This window comes from Borostomias antarcticus, assembly GCF_949987555.1.
Source record: "Borostomias antarcticus genome assembly, chromosome: 24".
NCBI lineage: Eukaryota > Metazoa > Chordata > Actinopteri > Stomiiformes > Stomiidae > Borostomias > Borostomias antarcticus.
The window spans coordinates 15,343,997-15,371,557 of NC_140257.1; the positions used below are offsets into that span (position 1 = coordinate 15,343,997).

The 27,561-nt window shown below is 44.2% G+C and overlaps 2 protein-coding genes across 4 annotated transcripts in view; one reads left to right on the forward strand and one right to left on the reverse strand.

Moving 5' to 3' along the window:
- Window positions 1–3,277: 3,277 nt before the first annotated feature.
- On the forward strand, window positions 3,278–16,244 carry dnajb6a (DnaJ heat shock protein family (Hsp40) member B6a). Of its 3 annotated transcripts, none has more exons than XM_084457976.1 (10): window positions 3,278–3,408; window positions 6,735–6,831; window positions 6,942–7,051; window positions 8,337–8,402; window positions 8,621–8,725; window positions 9,446–9,589; window positions 9,787–10,012; window positions 13,433–13,503; window positions 15,822–16,013; window positions 16,116–16,244. In XM_084457976.1, the coding sequence occupies exons 2-10, from the start codon at window positions 6,767–6,769 to the stop codon at window positions 16,178–16,180; spliced, it is 1,044 nt and encodes a 347-aa protein (XP_084314102.1). In that variant the 5' UTR covers window positions 3,278–3,408; window positions 6,735–6,766; the 3' UTR covers window positions 16,181–16,244. The 3 variants fall into 3 exon arrangements, with proteins under 3 accessions (XP_084314102.1, XP_084314104.1, XP_084314103.1); XM_084457977.1 differs by having other exon boundaries at window positions 3,314–3,334; XM_084457978.1 differs by lacking the exons at window positions 15,822–16,013; window positions 16,116–16,244 and having other exon boundaries at window positions 13,433–14,588.
- A 326-nt stretch (window positions 16,245–16,570) lies between these two features.
- The window catches only part of trpa1a (transient receptor potential cation channel, subfamily A, member 1a), a gene marked incomplete at both ends in the record, with an annotated part of 16,586 nt that continues 5,595 nt past the window's right edge, over window positions 16,571–27,561 (reverse strand). Inside the window, 22 exons of the mRNA XM_084458313.1 lie at window positions 16,571–16,859; window positions 16,942–17,042; window positions 17,853–17,957; window positions 18,089–18,157; window positions 18,281–18,463; window positions 18,642–18,771; window positions 19,123–19,292; window positions 19,581–19,670; window positions 19,799–19,955; window positions 20,230–20,300; window positions 20,491–20,589; window positions 20,683–20,742; window positions 20,930–21,029; window positions 21,405–21,571; window positions 21,879–21,993; window positions 23,310–23,474; window positions 24,280–24,449; window positions 24,992–25,092; window positions 25,339–25,438; window positions 25,659–25,707; window positions 25,794–25,936; window positions 26,662–26,825. Coding sequence (XP_084314439.1) covers window positions 16,571–16,859; window positions 16,942–17,042; window positions 17,853–17,957; window positions 18,089–18,157; window positions 18,281–18,463; window positions 18,642–18,771; window positions 19,123–19,292; window positions 19,581–19,670; window positions 19,799–19,955; window positions 20,230–20,300; window positions 20,491–20,589; window positions 20,683–20,742; window positions 20,930–21,029; window positions 21,405–21,571; window positions 21,879–21,993; window positions 23,310–23,474; window positions 24,280–24,449; window positions 24,992–25,092; window positions 25,339–25,438; window positions 25,659–25,707; window positions 25,794–25,936; window positions 26,662–26,825 — 2,798 coding nt within the window. The remainder of the gene's footprint in view (window positions 16,860–16,941; window positions 17,043–17,852; window positions 17,958–18,088; window positions 18,158–18,280; window positions 18,464–18,641; window positions 18,772–19,122; window positions 19,293–19,580; window positions 19,671–19,798; window positions 19,956–20,229; window positions 20,301–20,490; window positions 20,590–20,682; window positions 20,743–20,929; window positions 21,030–21,404; window positions 21,572–21,878; window positions 21,994–23,309; window positions 23,475–24,279; window positions 24,450–24,991; window positions 25,093–25,338; window positions 25,439–25,658; window positions 25,708–25,793; window positions 25,937–26,661; window positions 26,826–27,561) is intronic.

Below are 27,561 nucleotides of genomic sequence, written 5' to 3' on the forward strand. Positions count from 1 at the left end.
TTAGCTGCCCAGAGCCTGGGGAGTCCTTGTTATACAGTAGGCAATCCAAATGAGCTCATAAAACAGACTATCAATAGTAGGACAGTAAACCTGACACGGAGTAGTCTGCTCTCTCAGGTCCTCACAAGAGTGCTCACATCCAGGCGTGCCTGACATTGAAAGTTGGTATACATGTGAATTAATTCTAACACTATCCCTAGATTTGGGGGTTGTTTAATCAGACGGGTACCATTGTTACTACCCTATGGGGGGGGGCCGGAATTTGTGTTGAACAAGAATCTATGGGGAATCAACTCGGTGGGAGGTGAATCCCTGTCCTCTGCTTGCGATCAAATCAAACTTTTTTTTATTTGTATAGCGCATTTCATATTGTACATAGATCCTACACCTATGTTTTCCAGAGAGAAGAAAGAAAAAAAAACAGTTCACCCAGAAGCCGAAATAGGTGAGCTGTAAAAATTCTTCCCTGACCTCTCTCAATGAGACGATCGAGCAAGCTCCTGGTAAATGTTTAAATCTGGCTAGCGACATTTACAGAGCACTAAACATGGGCTCTAAATACTTCATAAGAGAGACAGGATTATCAGTAGAATAGATACATGGTAACAGAGATGTTACAGAGATATATTTTATGGCCAACCACACCAGCCTACCATTAGACCAAGAGGCCATTATTGTAGTCCAAGGAAGACGTCTGTGCCTACAAGGCAGGCCTACCTCACTGTGAGAGAAAAGCTGCAACTGTGTTTGATTGCAAGCTATTGATCGAGGCTTTTATGATAAGATAACCTCTTGCGAATGAGAATGAAACAACCATTATATACCACATAAAACATTTATGGCGGCAAGCACGAAAGTGTGCAAAGAAATCAATATTTCATCACAGTCTTGCACAAATAGAGTATCTATCGGCCACTTTAATGGCAGCAAAAATATGATGGAAAGTCTTGGTCATGATGATCCTGAGAGCTATTGATTACACATTGTCTCAGCCAAGCCAGGGGAGAGGCAGAATTTCCCATCACTTAGATGAAGAGTGGAGAGTTTTGGCCAAACAGTTTTGTGTACTACAACTTGGGCTCATATCATGTATCATATACTTTCCTTATGGTTCTAAGGACCCAAACATTTCACCCTGTAACGGCTCTCTATGTGTTATTTGTTTATATTTGTTTGTCTCTTTAATCTCCTGTCCTCTCAAACCTATTACTGTAAACCTATGATCAAAATGTGATACACTATTTGTTTTTTCTCTCTCTTCAGTAGGATTTTTTTTTTCTTCAGAAAATAGTGCATAATCTAGTCATTAGATTTTATGAGATCACTGTTTATGACAATAAATTACCATGCGCCATCCAACTCAAATTCTTCAACGACAGAGGAAGTAAGTTTAAATGTGTACTTTCACTATAAGTTGGCAACCATTGGGCATTCGGCAGCATTGCGTCATTCCTTGGCAGTGGCAGCTTTCGAACCAGCTCACCCCAGCGTCAGGCTGTCTCCAGCGCCAGACCCTTGCCATGTACACAATGCCGTTTAATTAATGGCATCACTAAAAGGTCTGGCCCACTAAAGTTGGCATCTTGTTTAATATCCTAAGTGGCTCTGCACCTCTCTCAATCTCCCAGAGGGACTATATGAAGAGGGATCAATCAATAAGCCAACAGACTGCCGAAACACCCGCCTCTCACCTCCCAAATAAGTTGGGGGAAATCAGGTAGCTCCCATCTGAAGTTTGAGCAAACCAGAGCCTCAGGCCAGCATGACACACTGTCTCTCTCTCTCTAGGTGACACTATTTAGCACAGGTGATTGGTTCATGACAATTATTACAATTATCTAAAAATGGAATGAAGTGCACATGATTGCCAGCATTCCTTTACCTCTGCCCTCTTTAGTGTAACTTTGCCTACATCACAATGTGACATTCTGCTCCATACAGTGGAGAGTATGAGAAAGAGAGAGGGAGAGAAGGAGAGAGGAAGAGAGAGGGAGAGAGAGAGAGGGTGAGGGGAGGACAGTTCGAGCCCATTTGCCTTCCCTCGCACTCTATTTGTCTGGTTTAATAGGAATTACTGGGACATCAGTCTGACTTTGTGTGGCACACCAATCTGTCATTGCAGCTAATTTGACGCAATTCACTCAAGAGAGCAGGCTATCTATAACAAGTTTGGGATGACTGTCAGTGTAGTCTCATCTTCGTCTTCTACTCCAAACACTGAGTGAACAAGGAGTTGTGAATTTATTAAGATCAAAACTTTAGAAATGCATTCACCAGACAATATGGATTCAATAGGGTTTTGATATGAATGAGATCATCTGCAATATGAAATCTGATGCAATTTTGATTCCTTTGAAACACCTGTTTCTGAGCCCCATCAGCCTCTCTCTCTCTCTCTCTCTCTCTCTCTCTCTCTCTCTGGTTCTAGTTAAAGTATTCTCTTAAAGCTCTCTCTCTCTCACACCACAGCACACATAGAACATAGTACAATTGGTGTAGTGGTATCTGTATACACAAGCCTGAAAACGATGTCCATGTAGACACTACGCTCCTATCTCTTTCTATTCTCTCGTATCACTCGGCTAATTTAGCCTCTCCATCCCTCTCCCTCTAATGCAGCAGCAGACCATATATCTATTTATAGGTCTGCGAGCGACTGGAGATGGCAGAATCGATTAATCACATGGACTCTGACTCTGAGATTCTTATGAGTTGTTTTTTAATGACCGGAGATAAAGAAAATAGATGGTCCTTATTTGAAGGAAAGGAGGGACTGTTTTAAGGTTTTGTATGAATGAAGGTCATTCTTTCTTGATTCAGGCTTATCTACGATTGCTGTTTTTCAAGAAGAGAGTGTAGGCAAGTGTATTGTATTGGAGAGCAAATAAGACAGTCGACAAACAGTTTTCTGTGGGGAAAAACAACTAACACTGTGCACTGACCGATCTTGCAGGTTCCATCACCAGCTAGGCTATACAATAGGCCTATTCAGTTCTGTTCTATTATATTCCAAATTGAATAGGTTGTTAGTGAGCTATGCAGCTGTACTCTAACAACCAGAGGATATTCTACACGGGGAATGAACGCAATCCCTGTAGCTGTAGCCTAATTAAAACGACCTGCTACTGAGTAACCTTGTATGAGGACTCCGTGATGCTGTAGCTGTAATGCCACCTGCACACTTCAATTACATGGGGGGCGACCACGGGGGCGACAATCACCAACCTTGAGAACCAGAACCACAGAGGAAGAGCCGTGCTACCGGATGTTGCGTCATCTCTGGCTACAAACAACCACAGGCTGCTGCTATCGAGACATTTCTAGAACAATCCAGGTTAACCGATTAACGAATTCCCCCATAGACCATATATATATATCACGCGAAAGGGAAAAGGAGACTGTTGAAGAGTAAGGCAAGCTGCTGAGTGACTGTATTGTGTTTATGTGGGACACATTGTATTGATACTGTCGGGCTGAATAGAAGCTAACGTTAGCTAAGCGATAGCTAGTAGCAAGATAGCATCAGCTAGCTGGCTGGCTGGTTGGTTCGATGCGGGGACGTCAACTAATAGCAAGCTAACAAGCTAATAGCATGTATCGTAGGAGAGATTGGTGTAGCAAGCTATACTAACGTTAGCCAGCTAGCTAGGTATGCTTTAGGTGCATTAAGGTTACGTGTCGTTACGTTGACGTTAGCTAGCTAGTAATCCAGCTAGCCATCTGCTAACCCGGATCAGGTGGGAGAAAACAGCTCGCTGGGGACTGGGGATGAGGTTTAGGTTAGATAACTATAGACTGGGGATGAGGTTTAGGTTAGATAACTATAGACTGGGGATGAGGTTTAGGTTAGATAACTAGACGGGATGAGGTTTAGGTTAGATAACTATAGACTGGGGATGAGGTTTAGGTTAGATAACTATAGACTGGGGATGAGGTTTAGGTTAGATAACTATAGACTGGGGATGAGGTTTGGGTTAGATAACTATAGACTGGGGATGAGGTTTAGGTTAGATAACTATAGACTGGGGATGAGGTTTAGGTTAGATAACTATAGACTGGGGATGAGGTTTAGGTTAGATAACTATAGACTGGGGATGAGGTTTAGGTTAGATAACTATAGACTGGGGATGAGGTTTAGGTTAGATAACTATAGACTGGGGATGAGGTTTAGGTTAGATAACTATAGACTGGGGATGAGGTTTAGGTTAGATAACTATAGACTGGGGATGAGGTTTAGGTTAGATAACTATAACTAACTAGGTGAGCTAACTATAACTAACTAGGTTAGCTCACTATAACTAACTAGGTGAGCTAACTATAACTAACTAGGTGAGCTAACTATAACTAACTAGGTTAGCTCACTATAACTAACTAGGTTAGCTCACTATAACTAACTAGGTGAGCTCACTATAACTAACTAGGTGAGCTAACTATAACTAACTAGGTTAGCTCACTATAACTAACTAGGTTAGCTCACTATAACTAACTAGGTGAGCTAACTATAACTAACTAGGTTAGCTCACTATAACTAACTAGGTTAGCTCACTATAACTAACTAGGTGAGCTCACTATAACTAACTAGGTGAGCTAACTATAACTAACTAGGTGAGCTCACTATAACTAACTAGGTGAGCTCACTATAACTAACTAGGTTAGCTCACTATAACTAACTAGGTGAGCTCACTATAACTAACTAGGTGAGCTAACTATAACTAACTAGGTGAGCTCACTATAACTAACTAGGTGAGCTCACTATAACTAACTAGGTGAGCTCACTATAACTAACTAGGTTAGATAACTATAACTAACTAGGTTAGATAACTATAACTAACTAGGTGAGCTAACTATAACTAACTAGGTGAGCTAACTATAACTAACTAGGTGAGCTAACTATAACTAACTAGGTTAGCTAACTATAACTAACTAGGTTAGCTCACTATAGCTAGCCTGGTCACGACGTCAACATAGCTAGCTTGAGATGACCCACTGTTTGACTTTGACGATCGTAACGTTATGTATGTGTTATGCACGCATGTTGAGTCATATTGCAGTTAGTTTAAATAGGCTAATGTCAATAGTAATGGTGAGGTGGATCAATGATGTAGCTAGCAAGCATTTGAGCACGATTTTGTGGAAGGCTGACCCCAACCCGCGTTAGCTAGGTGGGGCCTCTCTAACAATGTAAACAATGGCTCATAAATCATGGGTTTTTTCAGCTTCACGAAAGCGATAGTTAACGTTTACTGATAAAAGGACCGGATCCATTGAAAAAAACGCCATGTTGTATAACCAGACGGCTGTGCTGATTAGTCACATCCTCCTGCTCTCCAGACAGCCCACGTAACTACTGTAGTGATAGATAAGGAAATGCAGATATATAATATGCATAGTAGCAATAAGCATAAACTAGAGGAGGAAAGCGTCCTGTTTGGGGGATGGATTAATCTTGAGTTATTATATCGACCACTTTCAAGTGAACACTGTCATCTTGATTGTGTTGAGGGGAGATTCTTTTTGTTAGATGCTGCTTGGTCTGATCAATGTTAGTGGCCTCAACAATAGTTCAGGAAATGTAGTAGGAGTAGTAGTAGTAGTAGTAGTAGTGGTAGTAGTAGTAGTAGTAGTAGTAGGAGTAGTAGTAGGAGTAGGAGTAGGAGTAGGAGTAGGAGTAGGAGTAGTAGTAGTGTAGTAGTAGTAGTAGTAGTGTAGTAGTAGTAGTAGTAGTAGTAGTAGTAGTAGTAGTAGTAGTGTAGTAGGAGTAGTAGTAGTAGTAGTGTAGTAGTAGTAGTAGTAGTGGTAGTAGTAGTAGTAGTGTAGTAGGAGTAGTAGTAGTAGTAGTAGTAGTAGTGTAGTAGGAGTAGTAGTAGTAGGAGTAGTAGTAGTGTAGTAGTAGTAGTAGTAGTAGTAGTGTAGTAGGAGTAGTAGTAGTAGTGTAGTAGTAGTAGTGTAGTAGTAGTAGTGTAGTAGTAGTAGTAGGAGTAGTAGTAGTAGTAGTAGTAGTAGTAGTAGTAGTGTAGTAGTAGTAGTAGTAGTGTAGTAGTAGTAGTAGTAGTAGTAGTAGTAGTAGTAGTGTAGTAGTAGTAGTAGTAGTGTAGTAGTAGTAGTAGTGTAGTAGTGGTGGTAGTAGTAGTAGTAGTAGTAGTAGTAGTAGTGTAGTAGGAGTAGTAGTAGTAGTAATAGTAGTAGTAGTAGTAGTAGTAGTAGTAGTAGTAGTAGTAGTGTAGTAGTAGTAGTAGTAGTAGTAGTAGTGTAGTAGTAGTAGTAGGAGTAGTAGTAGTAGTAGTAGTAGGAGTAGTAGTAGTAGGAGTAGTAGTAGTAGGAGTAGTAGTAGTAGTAGTAGTGTAGTAGTAGTAGTAGGAGTAGTAGTAGGAGTAGTAGTAGTAGTGTAGTAGTAGTAGTAGTAGTGTAGTAGTAGTAGTAGTAGTAGTAGTAGTGGTAGTAGTAGTAGTAGTAGTAGTAGTAGTAGTAGTAGTGTAGTAGGAGTAGTAGTAGTAGTAGTAGGAGTAGTAGGAGTAGTAGTAGTAGTAGTAGTGGTAGTAGTAGTAGTAGTAGTAGTGTAGTAGGAGTAGTAGTAGTAGTAGTAGGAGTAGTAGTAGTAGTAGTAGGAGTAGTAGTAGTAGCAGCAGCAGAAGCAGTAGTAGTGTGTCCTCTGGCACATAGATCCCTAAAAGGTGACGTTTGGTTCCAATACAGGTGATGCTGTAAATGGTAATTTCTGTGCTTTCTTTTTGCAGGTTGTGAGGTTTGGGAATAGTTCTCCAAAATCATGGTGGAGTATTACCAGATTTTAGGAGTGCAAAGAAATGTGTCTCAGGAGGACATTAAGAAAGCGTGAGTAGCCGTGCCAGTATTGCTCTTGTATTCCACAGACAGTATTTGTCATATGGCTTCTCTCCTACCCACTTTCTCACATGTCTCTTTCTATGTCTCTCTCCGTCCAGATACAGAAAACTGGCCCTGAAGTGGCACCCAGATAAAAACCCAGAGAATAAAGAAGAGGCGGAGAAGAAGTTCAAAGAGCTTTCTGAGGCCTATGAAGTTCTGTCAGATGGTAGGTTACAGTGGTATATTCAGTAGGTTACAGTGGTATATTCAGTAGGTTGCTGTGGTATATTCAGCTCTGTCAGTAGGTTGCAGTGGTATATTCAGTAGGTTGCAGTGGTATATTCAGTAGGTTGCAGTGGTATATTCAGTAGGTTGCAGTGGTATATTCAGTAGGTTGCAGTGGTGTATTCAGTAGGTTGCAGTGGTATATTCAGTAGGTTGCAGTGGTATATTCAGTAGGTTGCAGTGGTATATTCAGTAGGTTGCAGTGGTATATTCAGTAGGTTGCAGTGGTATATTCAGTAGGTTGCAGTGGTGTATTCAGTAGGTTGCAGTGGTATATTCAGTAGGTCGCTGTGGTATATTCAGTTCTGTCAGTAGGTTGCTGTGGTATATTCAGTAGGTTGCAGTGGTATATTCAGTAGGTTACTGTGGTATATTCAGTAGGTTGCAGTGGTATATTCAGTAGGTTACTGTGGTATATTCAGTAGGTTACTGTGGTATATTCAGTAGGTTGCAGTGGTATATTCAGTAGGTTACTGTGGTATATTCAGTAGGTTACAGTGGTATATTCAGTAGGTCGCTGTGGTATATTCAGCTCTGTCAGTAGGTTGCAGTGGTATATTCAGTAGGTTGCTGTGGTATATTCAGTAGGTTGCAGTGGTATATTCAGTAGGTTGCAGTGGTGTATTCAGTAGGTTGCAGTGGTATATTCAGTAGGTTGCAGTGGTGTATTCAGTAGGTTGCAGTGGTATATTCAGTAGGTTGCAGTGGTATATTCAGTTCTGTCAGTAGGTCGCTGTGGTATATTCAGCTCTGTCAGTAGGTTGCAGTAGTATATTCAGTAGGTTACAGTGGTATATTCAGTAGGTTACAGTGGTATATTCAGTAGGTTGCAGTGGTATATTCAGTAGGTTGCAGTGGTATATTCAGTTCTGTCAGTAGGTTACAGTAGTATATTCAGTTGTCAGACGGTAGGTTGCAGTGGTATATTCAGCTCTGTCAGTAGGTTGCTGTGGTATATTCAGCTCTGTCAGTAGGTTGCTGTGGTATATTCAGTTCTGTCAGTAGGTTACAGTGGTATATTCAGTAGGTTGCTGTGGTATATTCAGCTCTGTCAGTAGGTTACAGTGGTATATTCAGTAGGTCGCTGTGGTGTATTCAGTTGTCAGACGGTAGGTTGCAGTGATGTATCCCTTATCTCCAGACAGGCTTTCACTGGATCCCTCAGTTGTCGATATTTATTCAGTGCCATGTCCTGCCTAGTTGATGTGTCCCCATGTCTCTTGCAGCCAACAAGAGGAGCTTGTACGACCGCTATGGAAAAGACGGCCTCACACCGAACAATGGAGGAGGCGGTAGGCTGCTCTTTTATCTAAATAATATTATTAGTTATCAAGTAGTTGACGTTAACATACTAGGAGACTTACGGTGAGTGAGTACATACATAGCCAGTGCAGTATGTGTGGCCCTCACTTGGCCACGCAGACCTCAGAGCTGAACTTGATAATGTTGATATGTGCGAAGTGATCACGGCCTCGCCATGTTAACGCTTGGTTTGGTGTGACTTCTGCAGGTCATTACCACAATGGCGACCACTACGGCGGCTTCACATTCCGGAACCCTGAAGACGTCTTCAGGGAGTTCTTTGGTGCACAAGATCCGTTTGCAGATTTCTTTGGTGAGTCAATGTATCTGTGTATTTGTATTTGCTTTGCATCACGTTTATCTTATGTTAACGATTACAGGCTAGCTTCGATTAAGTCGAGCAGCCATTTTTTTTGCGCCACTGTCAAGATGCGCTGGTGGGCTAAGACCACTCACCTGCCTTGTGATTTATATAGGACAGGCCAATCATTCATTTCAGACCTAGGCTATTACTGAAGCTATTTGTTGTGCAGTAAAAGGAGCCTTCAATCAAACGAAAAGAGAAGGAAAAATGCATTTTATAGCTACATGCATTACTATCAATCAATCAATCAAAGCTTTATTTATATAGCGCATTTCATACCCAGAGGCAACACAATGCGCTTTACAGAGAACAAGAATCAGTAAGAATCAGAGTACTAGAATCATTGCATAAAATAATACAGTACAAAATGATTGTATTTCATATATTTTATTCCGTTCTTTGTATATTTTATTCCATTCTTTGTAAACAACCACAGCAACATATCATCCTGCTTATTTTTGTTTTGCCGTCCTGCTCTTCCATGGGGCTTTTGCTCATCCAGAAGAGACCCTCCGTCTGCCATCTCTCGTTTCCCTGATTCCATGTGAACACAGCATAAGATAGTTAAAGAGAACGGAGTGAACATGATAAGAACAGAGGACACAAAACATTGAGATGAGGATCGCCGGGGGGGTTTGTATTCACCACAGTCCTCCCCTCCCTCCTCAGGTGGGGATCCGTTCGGGGACGAGTTCTTCGGCGGGGGGCGGAGGCACCAGAGGGGGGTGAGCCGGAGCAGGACGGGGGGTCCCTTCTTCGGAGGGTTCGGCGGGTTCCCTCCCTTCGGCGCCGGCTTCGCGCCCTTCGACCCAGGTCAGGAAATGCCAGGAAACGTCAGGAAACGCCAGCGCAACAGAGATCAAACCGGACGTCTGCATTTGAGTTGATGTGTTCCTTCATAATTTCCTCTCTCCCTCACTCTCCATCCCTCTCTCCCTCACTCTCCATCCCTCTCTCCCTCACTCTCCATCCCTCTCTCCCTCACTCTCCATCCCTCTCCCCTCTCATAGCAGGCTTCACCTCGTTCGGACACATGGGTCATATGGGCTCCATGGGTCATATGAGTCACCTGGACCTGGGGGGCGGCGGCTTCACCTCCTTCTCCTCCTCCTCCTTCGGTGGGCGGGGCGGCGGAGGAGGAGGGGGCGGGGGCGGCGGCGGCGGCATGGGGGGCAACTTCCGCTCTGTCTCTACCTCCACCAAGTACATCAACGGCAGGAAAATCACCACTAAGAGGTATGGCCTTCTACGGCTTCATCCACTACATAGTATGTTAGGACACTCAATGAAATCCCTTTAGTATTTAAAGGGAAATTGGATTCTATGACTTTAATGTCTTGTTTACAATAAAAAATAAAAATCAGAAAATTGCATCCTTTGAGAACAAACTGAATTTGCTAGATAGAGCCGGAAGAATAATAATTTTAAAATAAAAACTATGATAAATGTGCGTCAGGCAAAAATTCCCCGGGCTATCTGATTGGCTAACATTAGCAACATTAGCAAGCAAGATCAATTCGGTCCCCATCCCGTCCCCCCGACTCCCCATGAAAGTTTGTCGACATCCACATGTAGAGAGACCCTAAGAAAAATCCCAGGTGTGAAAAATCAAAATTGAAGGTGATCAGAAGAGGGTTGGACCCTGCCATCAATACGATGAATCGGGGTTCCTGTGCCTATAGACACAGTACGTTCGCCCCCGCGCATGAGCATCCACTTCCTGGTAGTCTCGCATGGAAGGGGTGCATGGAAGGGGGGCGAGTGGCGTGCCGTGCAGCCTAGGCTGGGCTCCGTAGAAGAGCCGGCCGTGTTTGGTGCGCTGTCACGCCAGGAGATCGGCCGTGTCGGCTCGTGAACTCGGCTCATGTCCTAGCGTTGCGCACTATAGGTCTGTGGCACGTCACCGTCGACAGAGACATAGGCACAAAAATAATAATAATAGCCCTGAACTTCCTCTGAGTCAGCTAGCCTACTGACGCTGCTGGAAGACTGGACACTTTCTTTCTCTATCAGAGACGATAATATAGTCCCATGATGTATTGAAGTAGTAGATGATAATATAGACCCATGATGTATTGAAGTAGTAGATGATAATATAGACCCATGATGTATTGAAGTAGATGATAATATAGACCCATGATGTATTGAAGTAGTAGATGATAATATAGACCCATGATGTATTGAAGTAGATGATAATATAGACCCATGATGTATTGAAGTAGATGATAATATAGTCCCATGGTGTATTAAAGTAGTAGATGATAATATAGATCAATGGTGTATTGAAGTAGATGATAATATAGACCAATGGTGTATTAAAGTAGATGATAATATAGACCCATGGTGTATTAAAGTAGTAGATGATAATATAGACCCATGGTGTATTAAAGTAGTAGATGATAATATAGACCCATAGTGTATTGAAGTAGATGATAATATAGACTCATAGTGTATTGAAGTAGATGATAATATAGACCCATGATGTATTGAAGTAGTAGATGATAATATAGTATTAAAGTAGTAGATGATAATATAGACCCATGGTGTATTAAAGTAGTAGATGATAATATAGACCCATGGTGTATTAAAGTAGTAGATGATAATATAGACCCATGGTGTATTAAAGTAGTAGATGATAATATAGACCCATGGTGTATTAAAGTAGTAGATGATAATATAGACCCATGGTGTATTAAAGTAGTAGATGATAATATAGACCCATAGTGCATTAAAGTAGGAGATGATAATATAGTATTGAAGTAGTAGATGATAATATAGACCCATGGTGTATTAAAGTAGTAGATGATAATATAGACCCATGGTGTATTAAAGTAGTAGATGATAATATAGACCCATGGTGTATTAAAGTAGTAGATGATAATATAGACCCATGGTGTATTAAAGTAGATGATAATATAGACCCATGGTGTATTAAAGTAGTAGATGATAATATAGACCCATGGTGTATTAAAGTAGTAGATGATAATATAGACCCATGGTGTATTAAAGTAGTAGATGATAATATAGACCCATGGTGTATTGAAGTAGATGATAATATAGACCCATGATGTATTGAAGTAGGCTACATCACGTCTCAGCGGATGCACGCACATCCAGCCGACATTAGATTAACACCAATAACATCAATATCCGGCCCATGCTGCTCCGCTCCCCCTTCCCCTGCTCTGCTCAGAAATTATTAATTTAATTAAAGATTTAATAAAAGAAGAGATAAAATCAACCATGGCTACATTACAGACAAAAGTTGAAAGTTATTTTTCACAAAATAATCTTTGTCGTGTGAAAGAAGGTTCTATTACAAGGTTGTTTCGTAGATTTGTGTGATTTGAATTAGTGCTCATTCAAAGATAGTGTGACGAAGGGCTGAAAGACTTAAAAACTGTTCAGTTCTTTTTTTATAATGAAATGTTCTTAGTTTCTCCGGATCAAAATAGGGAATAAATAATAAACGCTTACATTTCAGACCAAACAAAAAATATGAAGGCTTACATTTTAGACCAAACAAAAAATATGAAGGCTTACATTTTAGACCAAACAAAAAATATGAAGGCTTACATTTTAGACCAAACTAAAAATATGAAGGCTTATACTTTAGACCAAACTAAAAAATATGAAGGCTTATACTTTAGACCAAACTAAAAAATATGATGAGCCTAGGCCATATTCCAGCCCTATAAATGAATCCATACTAGAAGAACATGCCGATGACATGCATCATGGGTGGGGGATGACAGGTTCACTGTACATGCTGAAGACATGCATCATGGGTAGTGGATGACAGGTTAATTCTCCATGCTGACAACATGCATCATGGGAAGGGGATGACAGGTTCATTCTCCATGCTGATGACATGCATCATGGGTAGAGGATGACAGGTTCATTCTCCATGCTGACGACATGCATCATGGGTAGTGGATGACAGGTTCATTCTCCATGCTGACGACATGCATCATGGGAAGGGGATGACAGGTTAATTCTCCATGCTGACGACATGCATCATGGGTAGTGGATGACAGGTTAATTCTCCATGCTGACGACATGCATCATGGGTAGTGGATGACAGGTTCGTTCTCCATGCTGACGACATGCATCATGGGAAGCGGATGACAGGTTCATTCTCCATGCTGATGACATGCATCATGGGTGGGGGATGACAGGTTCATTCTCCATGCTGATGACATGCATCATGGGTAGTGGATGACAGGTTCATTCTCCATGCTGACGACATGCATCATGGGAAGGGGATGACAGGTTAATTCTCCATGCTGACGACATGCATCATGGGTAGTGGATGACAGGTTAATTCTCCATGCTGACGACATGCATCATGGGTAGTGGATGACAGGTTCGTTCTCCATGCTGACGACATGCATCATGGGAAGCGGATGACAGGTTCATTCTCCATGCTGATGACATGCATCATGGGTAGTGGATGACAGGTTAATTCTCCATGCTGACGACATGCATCATGGGTAGGGGATGACGGGTTAATTCTCCATGCTGACGACATGCATCATGGGTAGTGGATGACAGGTTAATTCTCCATGCTGACGACATGCATCATGGGTAGGGGATGACAGGTTCGGTGAACATTCTGGAGGTCAGCAGGCTCACTGTGCTCTCGTTCTCTCGTAGGATCGTGGAGAACGGACAGGAGCGTGTGGAGGTGGAGGAGGACGGACAGTTAAGATCTTTAACCATCAACGGTAAGGAACAGCGCCTGCGACTGGATAACAAGTAATACCCCCTGGAACTTTACCTGGCTGCAGCACAAACAAACAAACTTGAGCTCAGAAAAACAATGCTATATTGCCATTGTTTGGATGTATGTACTTATTTTTTATTTTATTTTAATTCTTATATTTTTACCCTGTTTAGCGTTTGTTCGTAGGTCAGCGTGTCCATAGATGAGACTCTATGCATTTTTATGTTATGTATTTATGACTTGGAGCTGTCAGTGATTGGCTCAGGGTGGTGTTCTGTTTTGCATTTGGGACCATGGTATTCTTTCGGACCACAGGGGGCAGCTCTAGAACGCAGGATCGACAAGTCAGCCATCTTAACTTTTCCAAAGTGTATATTTTGAAATAACATTGTATTTCTGAGTTCCTGAAGAAGATAGATAGAAGAAAGATGATGACTATAAGACCCCCCCATCAACGCATATTCAGGTTAATCTTTCCTAATCCAGAAAACCAAGATATATGATAGTTTTTCAAAGTGAGCTGGCTGATTTATCAACCTTGCTTCATGGAGCAGCCCTCAGAGAACTTGTGTTTTAAGTACTGTCTTTCTGTAAGCACTTCGCTCTATTGCAGTCTGTGTCTAGGCCATTTCTCTCTCTCCCTCTATCGCTCTCTCTCTCTCTCTCTCTCACTCACTCCTCACTGGCGCTTTGCCTCTGATGGTTTTGGACAAGGAAAGCATTGTACATTTGGATAAAAGCATGACTTTGCTTTTTATATCTGGATATTGACTAGTGTTGGAACTGGAAAAAAAACAAAACATAACCCTTTGCTTTCCAAATCCTGTTTACGAACTTTACTGCTTGTGTCTCTAACCTCTTGTCAGTGACATTTCCTTTTTGTAAACGCTGGTAGAATGTGTTGATAATGCGCTCTATTCGTTCTAATACTGTTCTATTCGTTCTAATACAAGTGTTTTTCTTTTCATTTAATAAGCATGTATGCCAATAAATGTCGTTGAGTCTTAATGTTATTATTGCATACCCATGCACAAAGGAGTCATTATATAGATGATATATGAATATACACGGATTTTGTGTACTTTGTAAAACAATTTGAAATCAATAAATATGGAATTTCATCCTTTTTTGGGGATGTGGAAATCTCGGGTGGCTTGTGCTGTTTTATCTCTCGGAGAAGAAGCAACTTGACTCTGGAGAGCTCTATACATTATATGGCTCTGCTGGAGGTGAGTTGCTTATTGTGGCTTCAAATCCTTCATCAATCCCTACCCTCGACCCCAAGGAACTTGCTTTGATATAAGACAGTAATAACCAAAGCAAGATGGTGAAAATGACATCTGGCTAATCAGAGATCAAACTTTTATAGGGGTTGGTTTGGGATTCGGGGATGCTTTTGCTAACCAATTAGAGATTCCCCTGTGTGATTGCATGCCAGTTTGATACTAACTGCCCATGTGAGTCCTTGAAATGACCTTCAGATTGATGATTTGCATGGCCATGATTACACTAAAACAAGATTTTCTCTGTTCAGAGACTCAAGTTTGAACTTTTCCTCTTTGAGTAGTTTATATCATGAATACAGTGTAGACAGTTAAATGGTAGAGAACTTAATTGCCGGCAAGGCGAATATAGTTTTGGAATTGAATTTAATATTATAATAATGCTGCACCACAGCTGCATGCTTGTCACTTCAGTGAGGAGGGGCTGTTCCTTTTCACAACACACTCATTTCACACGTCTGTAAAGTTACCGGTCAGTCTGTAAAGTTACCGGTCTGTCTGTAAAGTTAACGGTCAGTCTGTAAAGTTACCGGTCAGTCTGTAAAGTTACCGGTCTCTCTGTAAAGTTACCGGTCAGTCTGTAAAGTTACCGGTCAGTCTGTAAAGTTACAGGTCTGTCTGTAAAGTTACCGGTCAGTCTGTAAAGTTACCGGTCAGTCTGTAAAGTTACCGGTCAGTCTGTAAAGTTACCGGTCAGTCTGTAAAGTTACCGGTCAGTCTGTAAAGTTACCGGTCAGTCTGTAAAGTTACCGGTCAGTCTGTAAAGTTACCGGTCTGTCTGTAAAGTTACCAGTCTGTAAAGTTACCGGTCAGTCTGTAAAGTTACCGGTCAGTCTGTAAAGTTACCGGTCACGTACAGACCTCAGGTGAACGGACTCGCTCGCTATCCGCACCAGCCTAAAAACCCGCAGGAGTCGGACCTAGCGAAGAGCATTCATGCTCGTCAGAGTCCGGGCGTTTGGGTTTACTTTGTGTAACTCCCTCCTCCTCCTCCTCCTTCTCCCCCCTCCTCCTCCTCCTTCTCCCCCCTCCCCAGGCCAGACCAGCAACCCTCCTGCCCTAGCGGGAGACCCCGACCGACCACCCCCACACACCTCCCAGCCCCTCCCCCACGCCCAACACACAAAGACCTCCTCATCCAGTCAGGACAGAGAGGAGAGGCGGAGCTCAAAGACTTCCTCAAACTCGCCCAGTCAGGACAGAGAGGAGAGGCGGAGCTCGGCGTCAGGTTAGAGCGCGTGGCGGATGTGGCTGTGTCTCACGCCAACTGTCATATCTCGACGTTATTTTCATGATTGCTTGGCGAACGTCTCTCATGTTGTTTGTCTAGGACACCCCGATGCCAAGAGGAAGAGACCCATGCCCACGGAAGACGCCAAGAAGAGACGAACATGAGATACATCAGCCAACAGACACGCACACACACCAACACACACTTTATGTTTTTATGACACTTTAATAGAGGGTTAAGATGCTAAGCACACACGTAAAGATAATCTCAACCACCTTCCTACATGTCAACAATGTATTTTAAGAGTACCCGTACACCTACAGCAGGCATCATCATACATAAGGAATTTGACCAAATTAGCTCATTCGTATAAAGCAATTACGCGATATTGTCTCCACGACACGCTGTTACAATTGGGATTAACGTGTCAAGTGGTTTTAAGCTGCATCTAGATAGGTTGTGGCTACCAAAGTAAAAGCACACAAAATCCACTGTGGTGTCCAGACTGACCACTGCGCTGTCCAGACTGACCACTGCGCTCCCCCCCATTCATTTCACTTTCTCTTGATAAACCGAGGGCCCTCTTCTGCCGCCGGTCTACCACCCGTTCGCTCCTTGTCGAGCAGGGCCAGTATCTTTGGGTCCCACTCGTTGCTGCTGCCCTCGCCGGGCCGGGGGCGCCTGCACGGTCCTGGTCCGGCCCGGGACCGGCGTACCCGGGACAGCCGGGGGCCGCCGGCGTCGTCGTCGCGCTCCTCGTCCTCGGCGGCGATCTCCATCTTCTGGACGACGAGCTTCAGCAGACGGTGCTGCTTCTCCACCGCGCTAGATATCTCCTTCAGCCTGTGGGCAGGGCCACGCCAGATGTTCAGGGGGAGGGGGGGTAAAAGAGCACCGGGAGGGGGGGAGGGGGGACCGAGATTACCTGTACTTCTGTTTGCGGACCTCTCGCTCCAGCGGCAGGGCCTGAGGGGAGGGCGGGCCGGCCCGGGTCTTTGTGGTTTTGCCAGACTCCCAGAAGGCTCTCTGTGGGAGGGGAGGGGAGGGGAGGGGAGGGGGAGGGGGAGGGGGAGGAAGAGGAGGAGGGGAGGGGAGGGGAGGGGAGGGGAGGGGAGGGGAGGGGAGGGGAGGGGAGGGTTTCAGAACGTGACCCGTCCTCTGGGCTAGTCTGACTGTGTTAAAACTATCCTTTGTCTAATACATCGTTTAAAAACATATCTTTTGTGTGTTTTTTTTTTGCTTCTGCATCAAATGTATCGCCTGTTCAACCTGAAACCTGACCACCTTTTCACACAAACACACACACACACACACACACTTCTAGAAACTAGGGATGTTAACAGTTAATCGACTATCGATTAATTGCCGATAAGAATTTACTCGAGTAAGATTTGGTTACTTGTTAATGGAATGGAACCTTTTTTTTTGGAACAAACGTTATCAATGGGTGTTGTGTGAAATGTAATCATGATTTAAGGTCTGACTGCACATGAGGGTGCCATGCCATGGGAAGGCTAATTTTGGGATGCCAAGAAATTTCAACAACACAACAGAAGAAGACACAAAAATGAAGCGAGTCCAGTGTAGGACGTTCTTATCAATTAATCGACTATTTGTTAAGGATAGTTATCGATTAATGAAATTCCTTGAAATTTGCAACCCTACTAGACACACTTCAACCCTGTGTTTAGCACAGTGTTAGCAAAGATGTTCAACTTTAAGTTCAAACTATAAACCACCTTCTGTTCAGTGTGCACATATTTAAGCTTTTGAACATCTTTATCTGATTCCTGTGGATGGGAAACACAGATACACAACACACACACACACACACACCATTCCCTTATGTGCCCTGTTGGGGTACTCGATGATGAATGCCCGGTCGACCTTCTTCATGAACCAGTAGGGAAGTTTCTCCTCCAGGTTGGTGTGGAGCTCGATCTGCCGGCACAGGGGCGAGAGGGACACATCGCAGACGGTCATTCGTTCCATCGCGATCGGTTCGGATCAGAACCGGGTCCGCACGAGACCGGTACACTTCAATACCCGTCAGTATGACGTCCGCGACGCACCTGCATCCCGATCCGCTCCAGCTCGGCGTTGTTCTGCACCTCTGCTATGTCTCCTACAGCCAAACCAATCTAGGTCACGAAAAAGAACAGGGGTCAAGGGTCGACCGCAGGGGTGACGTTTTGGGCGGTTTACTGTACTGGCACTGTGGCTTAAAAGCCGTGGATACTGTATATATTGTCCCAGCCACTAACCAGCAGGTTCATCAGCAGGATGGGCATGAGCAGGACGAAGCAGGTGAAGACCATGAAGGACACCGCGGGGAAGGGTATCTTTCCCGCCAGGTACGGCTTCAGGAGGTTCTCCTGGTAGTTGAGCTCTCCAGCCATCATGATAAACGTTTGTACCAACGATAACGGTAACCTGTCAAAATTATTCTGGGGGGTAGACATTTGTGAATTTGTATACAATTCATTACGTTGGATAAGGCACGCTGTACGTCGCTGCAAAGTGCCGTTTCCCTGGCCAGGGCTGATGTGGAGAGAGATTGAAATCTCAAATCTGACCAAAATGACCATGTTCCTTGATTTAAAACACTACTTTGGTTAAACTTACGCTGTCTGTGAGCAGGGCGTAGAAAGAGAGAGCGAACGCCAGCATCAGGCAGAAGAAGAGCAGCATGATGCTCAGGAGGGTTTTGGCGATCTCTCGAAACATCACCACGTAGATCCCCATATGCTCAAACCTGGCGAGACAGGAGCCGTCTGAACCGTCAATATGTCCATAGCCTGCTGAGCTAAAGCCCACTTGGCATTCTCAGATTTCAGGCGAGATAAATCACATACATCACATTTAATGCCGTCTATGTCGGACGTTACTGTGTGTTAACTATTACTTTAAAGGGTTTGAAAGTATTTTGAGGTGCGTTTCATTTGCCTTTTGAATTTGCAACTGTGCATGTCATTGGTGTCACTATAATGGGTCGACCTAATCCAACATCCTGTAGTGAGTCAGTATTTGTGCGTTTTGACTGTACTGTCAAGTGTTTTGACGTGCAGTAGTAAATAACCTTTGTGCGAGCAGGTGTGCGGCGTACCGTTGCAGGTAGAAGAGGAAGTTGGTCCAGGACGCCAGCGAGGCCAGAGCGCCGGCCTCCCAGTGCCAAGTCTCCCTCACACCCAGCATCAGAGGCACCACGAACAGCAGAGAGCACACACACACCGCCCAGTCCAGCATGTTACAGACGTCACCGAAGTACCTGGAGCCCTTCAACAACAACAACAACAACAGGGATACACGTTCAGGGGGCGCCCCGGTAGCTCACCGGTTAAGGCGCACCCCATATGAAGGCTAGACTTTCGCGTGGCGGACCAGGGTTCGATTCCCGGCTCGGGTCCTGTGCCGCATGTCCTCCCCTCTCTCCCACGTTTCCTGTCTCTCTCAAACTGTCCTGTCCCATTAAAGCTGAAAAGCCCTAAAAATATATCTTTAAGGGATACATGTTCAGAAAGGGATTGAGGAAATGAGGTACATTGTGGATATTGGTGTGTTTACCTGTTGGAACATCTGCACAAACTCTTTGCCAACTCCATACAGGTTGATGGCCAGAACCAGGAACATGCAGGTTGTGATTGGGTAGTATTGCTACAGAGAAACAAGGAAAAAATAGTACAGGGCTACTAAATGGAAAGCTCTGAAAGCAATGTGCAAACTTAGCTTGATCAAACACACCTGTGGTATCTGACACCTGAAGCGCATGGGCTTCTACCCACCTTGTTCACGGAGGTGTTGACCATAGTGACGGTGGTCCCGTTGGTGATTGTGGTGTTGAAAACGGGCCTGAGGTTGACAATGAGATGGTTTAGAGGCAGAAGGCCCAGACTGTAGATCGTTAGGTTCAGTAGGTGGGCCTTCAAACCATAGGCTTTCCTGAGGAGAGACAGGGAGAACACACACATGGAGTAAAGCATTTATATTGTTTCTATAGTATTTCTATAGTATTCTTTAGTGGTTTATTCAGCTTGTCATTTATTTTCCCTACTAAATATACAGTATTTGCAGGTCTATGCAGTGCTAAGAGAACAATAATAATAATAATAATAATAATACACTTTATATGCATCACACTTTTCATACAGAGACTGCAGCTCAAAGTGCTTTGACATTTCAGTACACAACACAAATAACTCCCACGTTCACTCACCATTTCATCTCCAAATACTTCTTGCAGACAGGATGGGTCAACAGCTCCGCACGATTAAACTTCAACATGTGCTGAGTGAACAACAAGGCAACAACAATAAAAAGAAACAAAACAGTAACAAGATTAATAACTGATTGCCTGAAGACACGAGGACAGCACATCTTAAATATCCAAATCCTGTTTTTATCAAACCTGTCAGTCCTACCTACCTTACCTACAGTATACCACAAAACCTCACAGTTGAATTAGCATGGCACTTACATTCAAAGCAGCAAGAGGTTGTAAATGATACGATTTGACTGCTTTTGCAATCTTCATCATCTGCATGGGGACTTGAAGCCATGTGAAGTCGTACTCGATCTGTTGATTGAAAAAGGTGATTTCCCACGTGGACATTGCATATGAAGCCCAATATAATATGAATTCCCAGCAAGTGATTAGAGAGAGACTCACAGAGTAGTTGTAACTGCGGATGTCTTCGTCAGACTCTTTCAGACAGGTGTCCATAAGTGTCTGAAGGGAATGGCAGCACAGTGAATACACCTCTGATTCTCCAAAGACATTACATGTGGAATACATTTGTTTCAAGTCGCAAAGTCAATGAAATGCTTTGACGTCTTCTGTTATTTAACACTGCTATAATATATACATACACAGCACCACTATGAATGGTTTGCAGGGATCAAACTATTACACTGACCTTATAAGACTCTGGGAGGAACTCGATGAGATCCAGAACAGCACATCGTTTGCTTGGGTCTTCAGGGTCGAAGGTGAACGCCATCAGGGCCTCCAGAGATCTGCCGTGGACGTTATCTCATAGTATTTCATTTGGTCATCCATACAATGAAAATCTATATCTTCACTTGGATGGTTAGAAAATAGGGGGTTATCCTGGAAACCCACTGTCTGAAATTGAACATACTGGGGCCGACTGTAGGCTGTATATTTCCTGTCCAACTCTGGACGTTACTTTTGCTAAAGCGACAGACTGTCGGACATGGTTCCATGGATCAGACAGTCTACTGGAACTGACCACAACAGTCATTTTAACCGTAATCACATCGGGGCTCACTACCCTAATCCAAATCCCCAAACATCTCTATGGCGTTCCGAGTCTAGCCCACCGGTCACTTCTGATAATGGCGTCTAACGGTGTTCCGAGTCTAGCCCACCTGTCACCCCTGATGATGGCGTCGGCGGTCTCCCTCCTCCCGTTAAGGACGGCCTCGTGCAGGAAGGAGGCGGAGGCCTTGTTGAGGCTCATCTTGGCGCCCTGGCCCAGAAGCAGCGCGACGGCGGAGGAGTGGCCCTCCCTGGAGGCCAGGTGGAGAGCCGTGTTCTGAAACACACACGGGGGAATAAGACCAAAACAGAGCCCGTCGGTGAGAACAGACCACCATTAAAACCATTTTATCGCATTAAAACCATCACATTTTCACCAGAAGCCTTCAGATTCTGAGTGAGAGTACAAGAGTTCAGCATCCTTTGGGGGATCGTCGGTCACGTTTCGATGACCTGGTGAATATGGAGGAACCCTGAGCTGAGGGGTGGACGGGGGAACCCTGGTCTGAGGAGTGAGGAACATGGAGAACAGGAAGTGAGGGTTGAGCAACGTTGGGAGAACCAGAGAGACCAAAAGAGCAGACCCCGTCCTCGTCGGTCTGGTCCAGCAGTTTGATGTTAGACGCCAGAAGAGTCTTCATGGTCATGGTGTATCCCTCCACCGCTGCGTGGTGTAGACACGTCCAGCCCTGGTAGTCGCTGTACACACACACACACACACACACACACACACACACACACACACACACACACCAAGTGGTGCCTAATTATACAGTAACAAAATACAGCTGCCAGAATCCTCACTCATAAGGAAATCTGATCACAACACCCCAGTCCTTAAGTCCCTTTATTGGCTCCCCATTCAGGCTGACTTCAAGGTCCTACTCTCAGCCTACAAATCTTTACATGGTCAAGCTCCACCGATCATCCCTTACATTCCTCACCACTCCCTCCGCGCGCAAGATGCTTGTTACCTCACTGTCCCCAAACATCTGGTGGTAGGGCCTTCTCTTTCCGTGCCCCCTACCTCTGGAACCAGCTTCCTCTTACTGTTAAGAATGCTACGACCATTAATATGTTCAAAACAAGACTTCAAACTCCCCTTTTTTTCACAATACTTCGGCCCGTAATAGCCTCGCTGTCTCCTGTCGCTTGTCCTGCTTCCGAGGCCTCTGCCGTGTTTTCCTGCTGTCTGTTGCTTTTTGCCCGTCTTTTTATTTAATTGCCTGTCTTTTTATTTCACTATCTATTGTCTATCTGTTCTTGTGCTGTATGTTGTCTGTCTATTTGCTGTATGCTGTCTGTTACTCTTTGTTTGTTTGTGTTTTGAGACATCTTGGTGTGATTTTACACTCAAATAAATAACCTTAAACTTCAACTTAGTAACATTCATAGCTAGAAGAGGAAGAAGAAGAAGAACTCGATAGCACTCCTGGTGGCAATCTGAGTCTTAAATAGAATCTAATAGAATCTTGGTCGGACAAGAGGACATTAAATCCTACAATCACATTATGGGCTTTAAATGATGTGTTATAATTTAACTAGCCTACAATAGCCGAACGTGCTTCATCGTTATCAGAATGAGATCGCCTTCGCCTGTTCACACGGGGGCGGAATCCAGGAAAACGAGAACGACCGCCCCCCTAAGTGGTTTGATCCAGGCCAAAGTGGTTTGATCCAGGCCTTAGTGCTTTGATCCAGGCCTAAGTGCTTTGATCAAGGCCTAAGTGCTTTGATCTAGGCCTAAGTGCTTTGATCCAGGCCTAAGTGCTTTGATCAAGGCCTAAGTGCTTTGATCTAGGCCTAAGTGCTTTGATCCAGGCCTAAGTGCTTTGATCCAAAGTGGTTTGATCCAGATCCTTCATTCATTGTACGGATCTGCCTTGATCATTCATTGGAGGGAACAGCCCATGACTACACCAATCGAGGAGGACGGGGGAGTGAACACGTCGTCCATGCTTTGAGAGCGGGGCGCCGGTCAGGCAGGTGAGTCACGGCGTCTGGTCTGGCCCTACCTGTGGAAGAGCGCCCCTCTCCTCAGCAGCAGCTCCACCACTCGGACATGTCCGCTGCGGGATGCCAGGTGCAGCGGCGTCATCCCCCTCTCATCCCCCTCGTTGAGCAGCCGGGTGTCCGCCATGTTGTCTAGGAGCCTGTGGCACGTGTTGACCCTCCCATATCTGACAGAGGTGAAGAGAGAGAGAGAGAGAGAGAGAGAGAGCGAGAGAGGTTATATTATGTAAAGTCAATAGCTACATATATTACATTAAACAATATACAACAGCTGCATACATTTGATTCTTCATTGATCCATGTCAGCATTTTGAGATTGTTTTCACAATGAAAAGTGCTTTGTAAATAAATTAAAAAAGCATTTTTCAAAATGATTATTATTTATGTCCTCTGTGGCATTTCACAGCAGAATGATCTACAGTAGGATATGTTGATGCGCATTCCAGTGCGCAACTTTCATCATTAGTTTCACAACAGGCTACCATGACCTTTGGTTTTTATCGCTTCCTGGAGCACTTCCTCTACGGACCGCAGCCAAAGACATAAAAGTTGAAATCCTCTGCATGGTTTGAGGGGGGCTGCACATTAGCTAGCAAGCACTAGCTATCTCTTGTCAACATATTTGGGCATCATTACATACACATAGCATGTTGTAGTGCATACTCGTTTGTATTGTTTTGATTACAACGTACAAATGTACTTTACGTTGCCCTAAAGTTATCTTTGTCGCCATACCCATGGGGGCTGCCATCTTGCTTAGAGGGCTGCGTGACGTCAGAGAGCGCAACTGGGAGTACATCGATCTGGTACGAGTTCACGGGTGGGAAGTTACGGGTTCACGGGTGGGAAGTTACGAGTTCACGGGTGGGAAGTTACGGGTTTGACTGCTATTCCAGAGCATTTTCACGTGTAGGAGGTCGGAAAAAACACGAGTTACGGGTTGCCTGGAACGGTAGTCATGCAGTAACTCACTCAGCAGCCAAGTGCAGGCCCGACTTCTTCTGTTTGGACTTGTGGTCCAGTGAGACGTTGAGGCCCAGCATGTGGCTGACTGATTCGGGGACCCCGTGCCGGCAGGCCCGGTGGAGGGGGGTGCATCCCTCGAGGTCCTCCGCCTCCAGCAGCTCCTGCACACCGCCTCTCTGAGACCACACACACAGGAGGGATGACCCTGGCCTCTGCCTGTTACTACGGGTGAATACTGCTCATGTTCCCCAAAGTAAATATTCCATCGACATAAGAAGTTATTTCTCCGATAGTCAGATAATGTCGAACATAACTCTAGTCTCTATACATGTGAGTAAAGGTAGCGTTTAGAACATCTACGTTTACTGCAATGTAAAATGTGAGGTCAAAAATCAAATAATAATAATTATCTCTATATAGCCTAACTAAGATCTTGTTGCCTCATTTTGTCAACTAAACTTGATATTCTTAGTTAATGTTACTGTACATTAAATTTAGGGGAAGCAGGCCAGGTAGTTAACCAGTATGATGCAGAGAGAAGAGTGCGTCAGTTACTCGATAACTGACACTAGGTGGCAGTGGTGCATTTATTCAAAGGCAAAGAGGCAGCATTTGGATGACTCGGCTTGAAAGCTCAAGCCATTGATCTGCACTTGGCTATGGAAGCTTCATCATTGGTAAGCTACTGAAACTATGACAGGTACCCAGAGATATTAACCTGCAGGATCTCAGACAAGATGTTCTTCAGACCTTTGGGCTGCAAGCTGGCAAGATGGAGTACATTGCAGCCCGATTTGTCTTTTATTTTAGGATCAGCCCCTGAATGAAATAGACATTATAAATATAATATTAATAATGAATTGGGCTATTATTATAACTGAGATAGACATGCATATCAAAATAATCTCAATATTTACCAGGGGGTAGTGGTCCTTACGCCATACTGATATAAAAATGACTTAACCCTGATTGTTGAACTGAGTGGTCAAATGTGATAGCCTGCTGCTAGCGGTTCAGGATAGTGTCACACCCTGCAGGTGAAGACCGAGGTCTAGTGGGTCGTACCGTGGTTGAGGAGGAGGCATACAGTTCTCCATGCGCCACAGCTGGTTGCTAGGAGCAGTGGAGTGTGACCCTTACAGTCAATGCAGTTAATGTCTGCACCCTGTCAGAAAGAGAGAGAGAGAGATTCAAAAGAACACTCATTACTTTGAATATCACTCATTATTTTGAAAGTACAGTGTAAGAAGCAAGTGCAATTATTCTACACCCTGTGAAAATGTTACAAGGTTGGAGCTTTCGTTGCTCACTTTTGCTCATTTCCCCCCTCATCAATTAGCCTCAACCATGAATGGGTCTCTTCCTAATGTCTGTTCGATGCCCACCTTTGAAATCAGATATTCAGCCAGTTCACAGTGGTCAAATGTCGTTGTCCTGTTGTTCATAAAAGACACAAAGTGAGATAGCAAGATATCATTTATCCTTCAAAAATCTTGTCTCCAGTAGACTTGTGGCCATACTTATGCAGCGGTGTCTGGCATGCTCCATCTGTAATGTTGACCACATCACAGGCCCCGCCCCCGCCGTAGGTGGAAAGCATTAGTTTGACGGCCTCAGTTGCTCCCTGGATACAGGCGAGATGAAGCGGTGTGGACCTGTCACACTGGGAGAGAGAAACACACATGCGCGCACACACATGCACACACACACACACACAATTATTTTTCCGGAAGAGACAGACATTTGTTCTGTCTGATTTGATTGTGAGTGGGTTTTGGCGCTCTCCCGCTGTCAGTCCCCTGGGCATGGGGGTGGGTGGGGGGAGGAGGCGGTAATCTGATCTGATAATGTACTGTTGATGGATCTATGCACGAGCAGCCTTGTCATCACTCACGAGACATCAGATCAGTGTGTACCAACAGCAGAATGAATAGCAAAAAAAACAATGCCATCGAGTTTCATCACTGGCCTTTGTCTACTCATATTCTGAAGAGCAGGTGTTCAAAATAAACGTAACAATCTGACAGGACTGAGATTGAATGAAATAAAGTGACTGATGGATCTAAAAACAGAAATGAATAATGCCTATTTTTATCCTAGCCTCAATGATGAGTTGGAGGATATACAGAGGTATACAGAGTATAGCCACTTCTTTATCCATGGACCCACAGTATACCCACTTCTTTAAACACCACTAATGTAAAAACAGTAACATTTGAGCTACAGTTTACCCACTAGTCACCACTACACCCCTGCCTAGCCCTCTGTTCCCCCAGGCTCAGCAGTGCAAAGCAAAGCCGGTACGACCGCTCTACCTGTTGTTGGTCATGACCGCTCTGTTGTTGTTGGTCATGACTGCTCTGTTGTTGTTGGTCATGGCCGCTCTACCTGTTGTTGGTCATGACCGCTCTGTTGGTCTATGCGCGCTCCGTAGGCGACACAGAGCTGGATGACCTCCAGGTTCCCCCCGAGCACGGCCAGGTGGAGCGGGCTGTAGAAGGCCTTGTCCACATTGTTGATGTAGGTCTCTATGGAATAGCCCATCTCATTGCCTGGCGGGGGGGGTTCAGAAAGTCAGCAGTTTGTCAGTGTTTTGCACCAGGAGAACTCTAAAGGATCTGCCATCAACCAATAGCCCTCAAGGTACCAGTTATTGAAATAATAACTCATGAGAGGATGTGGTATATGGCCAATATACCACGGGTTGCGCTGCTGGCTTTTATACAACGGTTACATCATCGGGAAACATTTATGAGATACATACCTACTATTTCAGTGTCTTAATATCGATTTTAGTGAACTCCTCCAAGAAAGATAGTTCATAAAACTATCACGTTGCTCTGGAGTTTCAAAATGACGAACAATGAGCCCTAGCAACCAATACTCCTGACCAACCTAGCTAGCCATGAACGAAGTGTAGCCTAAGTTACCTTTCCTGTGCAACTGCGAGTTTCAAACGTGGTGATGATAAACCAGTGGTAGGCTACAGGACGGATAGAACAACTCAAAATTGACATTGAATGTTTCCATTTTTCATGAGAAGAAACCGTAATGTAACCAACGGACGGTTACGCAATGGAACTAACGTTTTTACAAGCAGTAATAATTGGCGACAGTATTTCACATAGAACATTAAAGAGGCTTTGCCCATGGTATATCATCAATAGCCTATACATACTCTTAACCAATCAGATTGCGATGCCGGAAGTACTCGTTGTATAAATGTGCTCATGGCATAGGCCAGAGCATAAGGTATAGGTATACCTTCATACTAATTCTCTAGGCCAC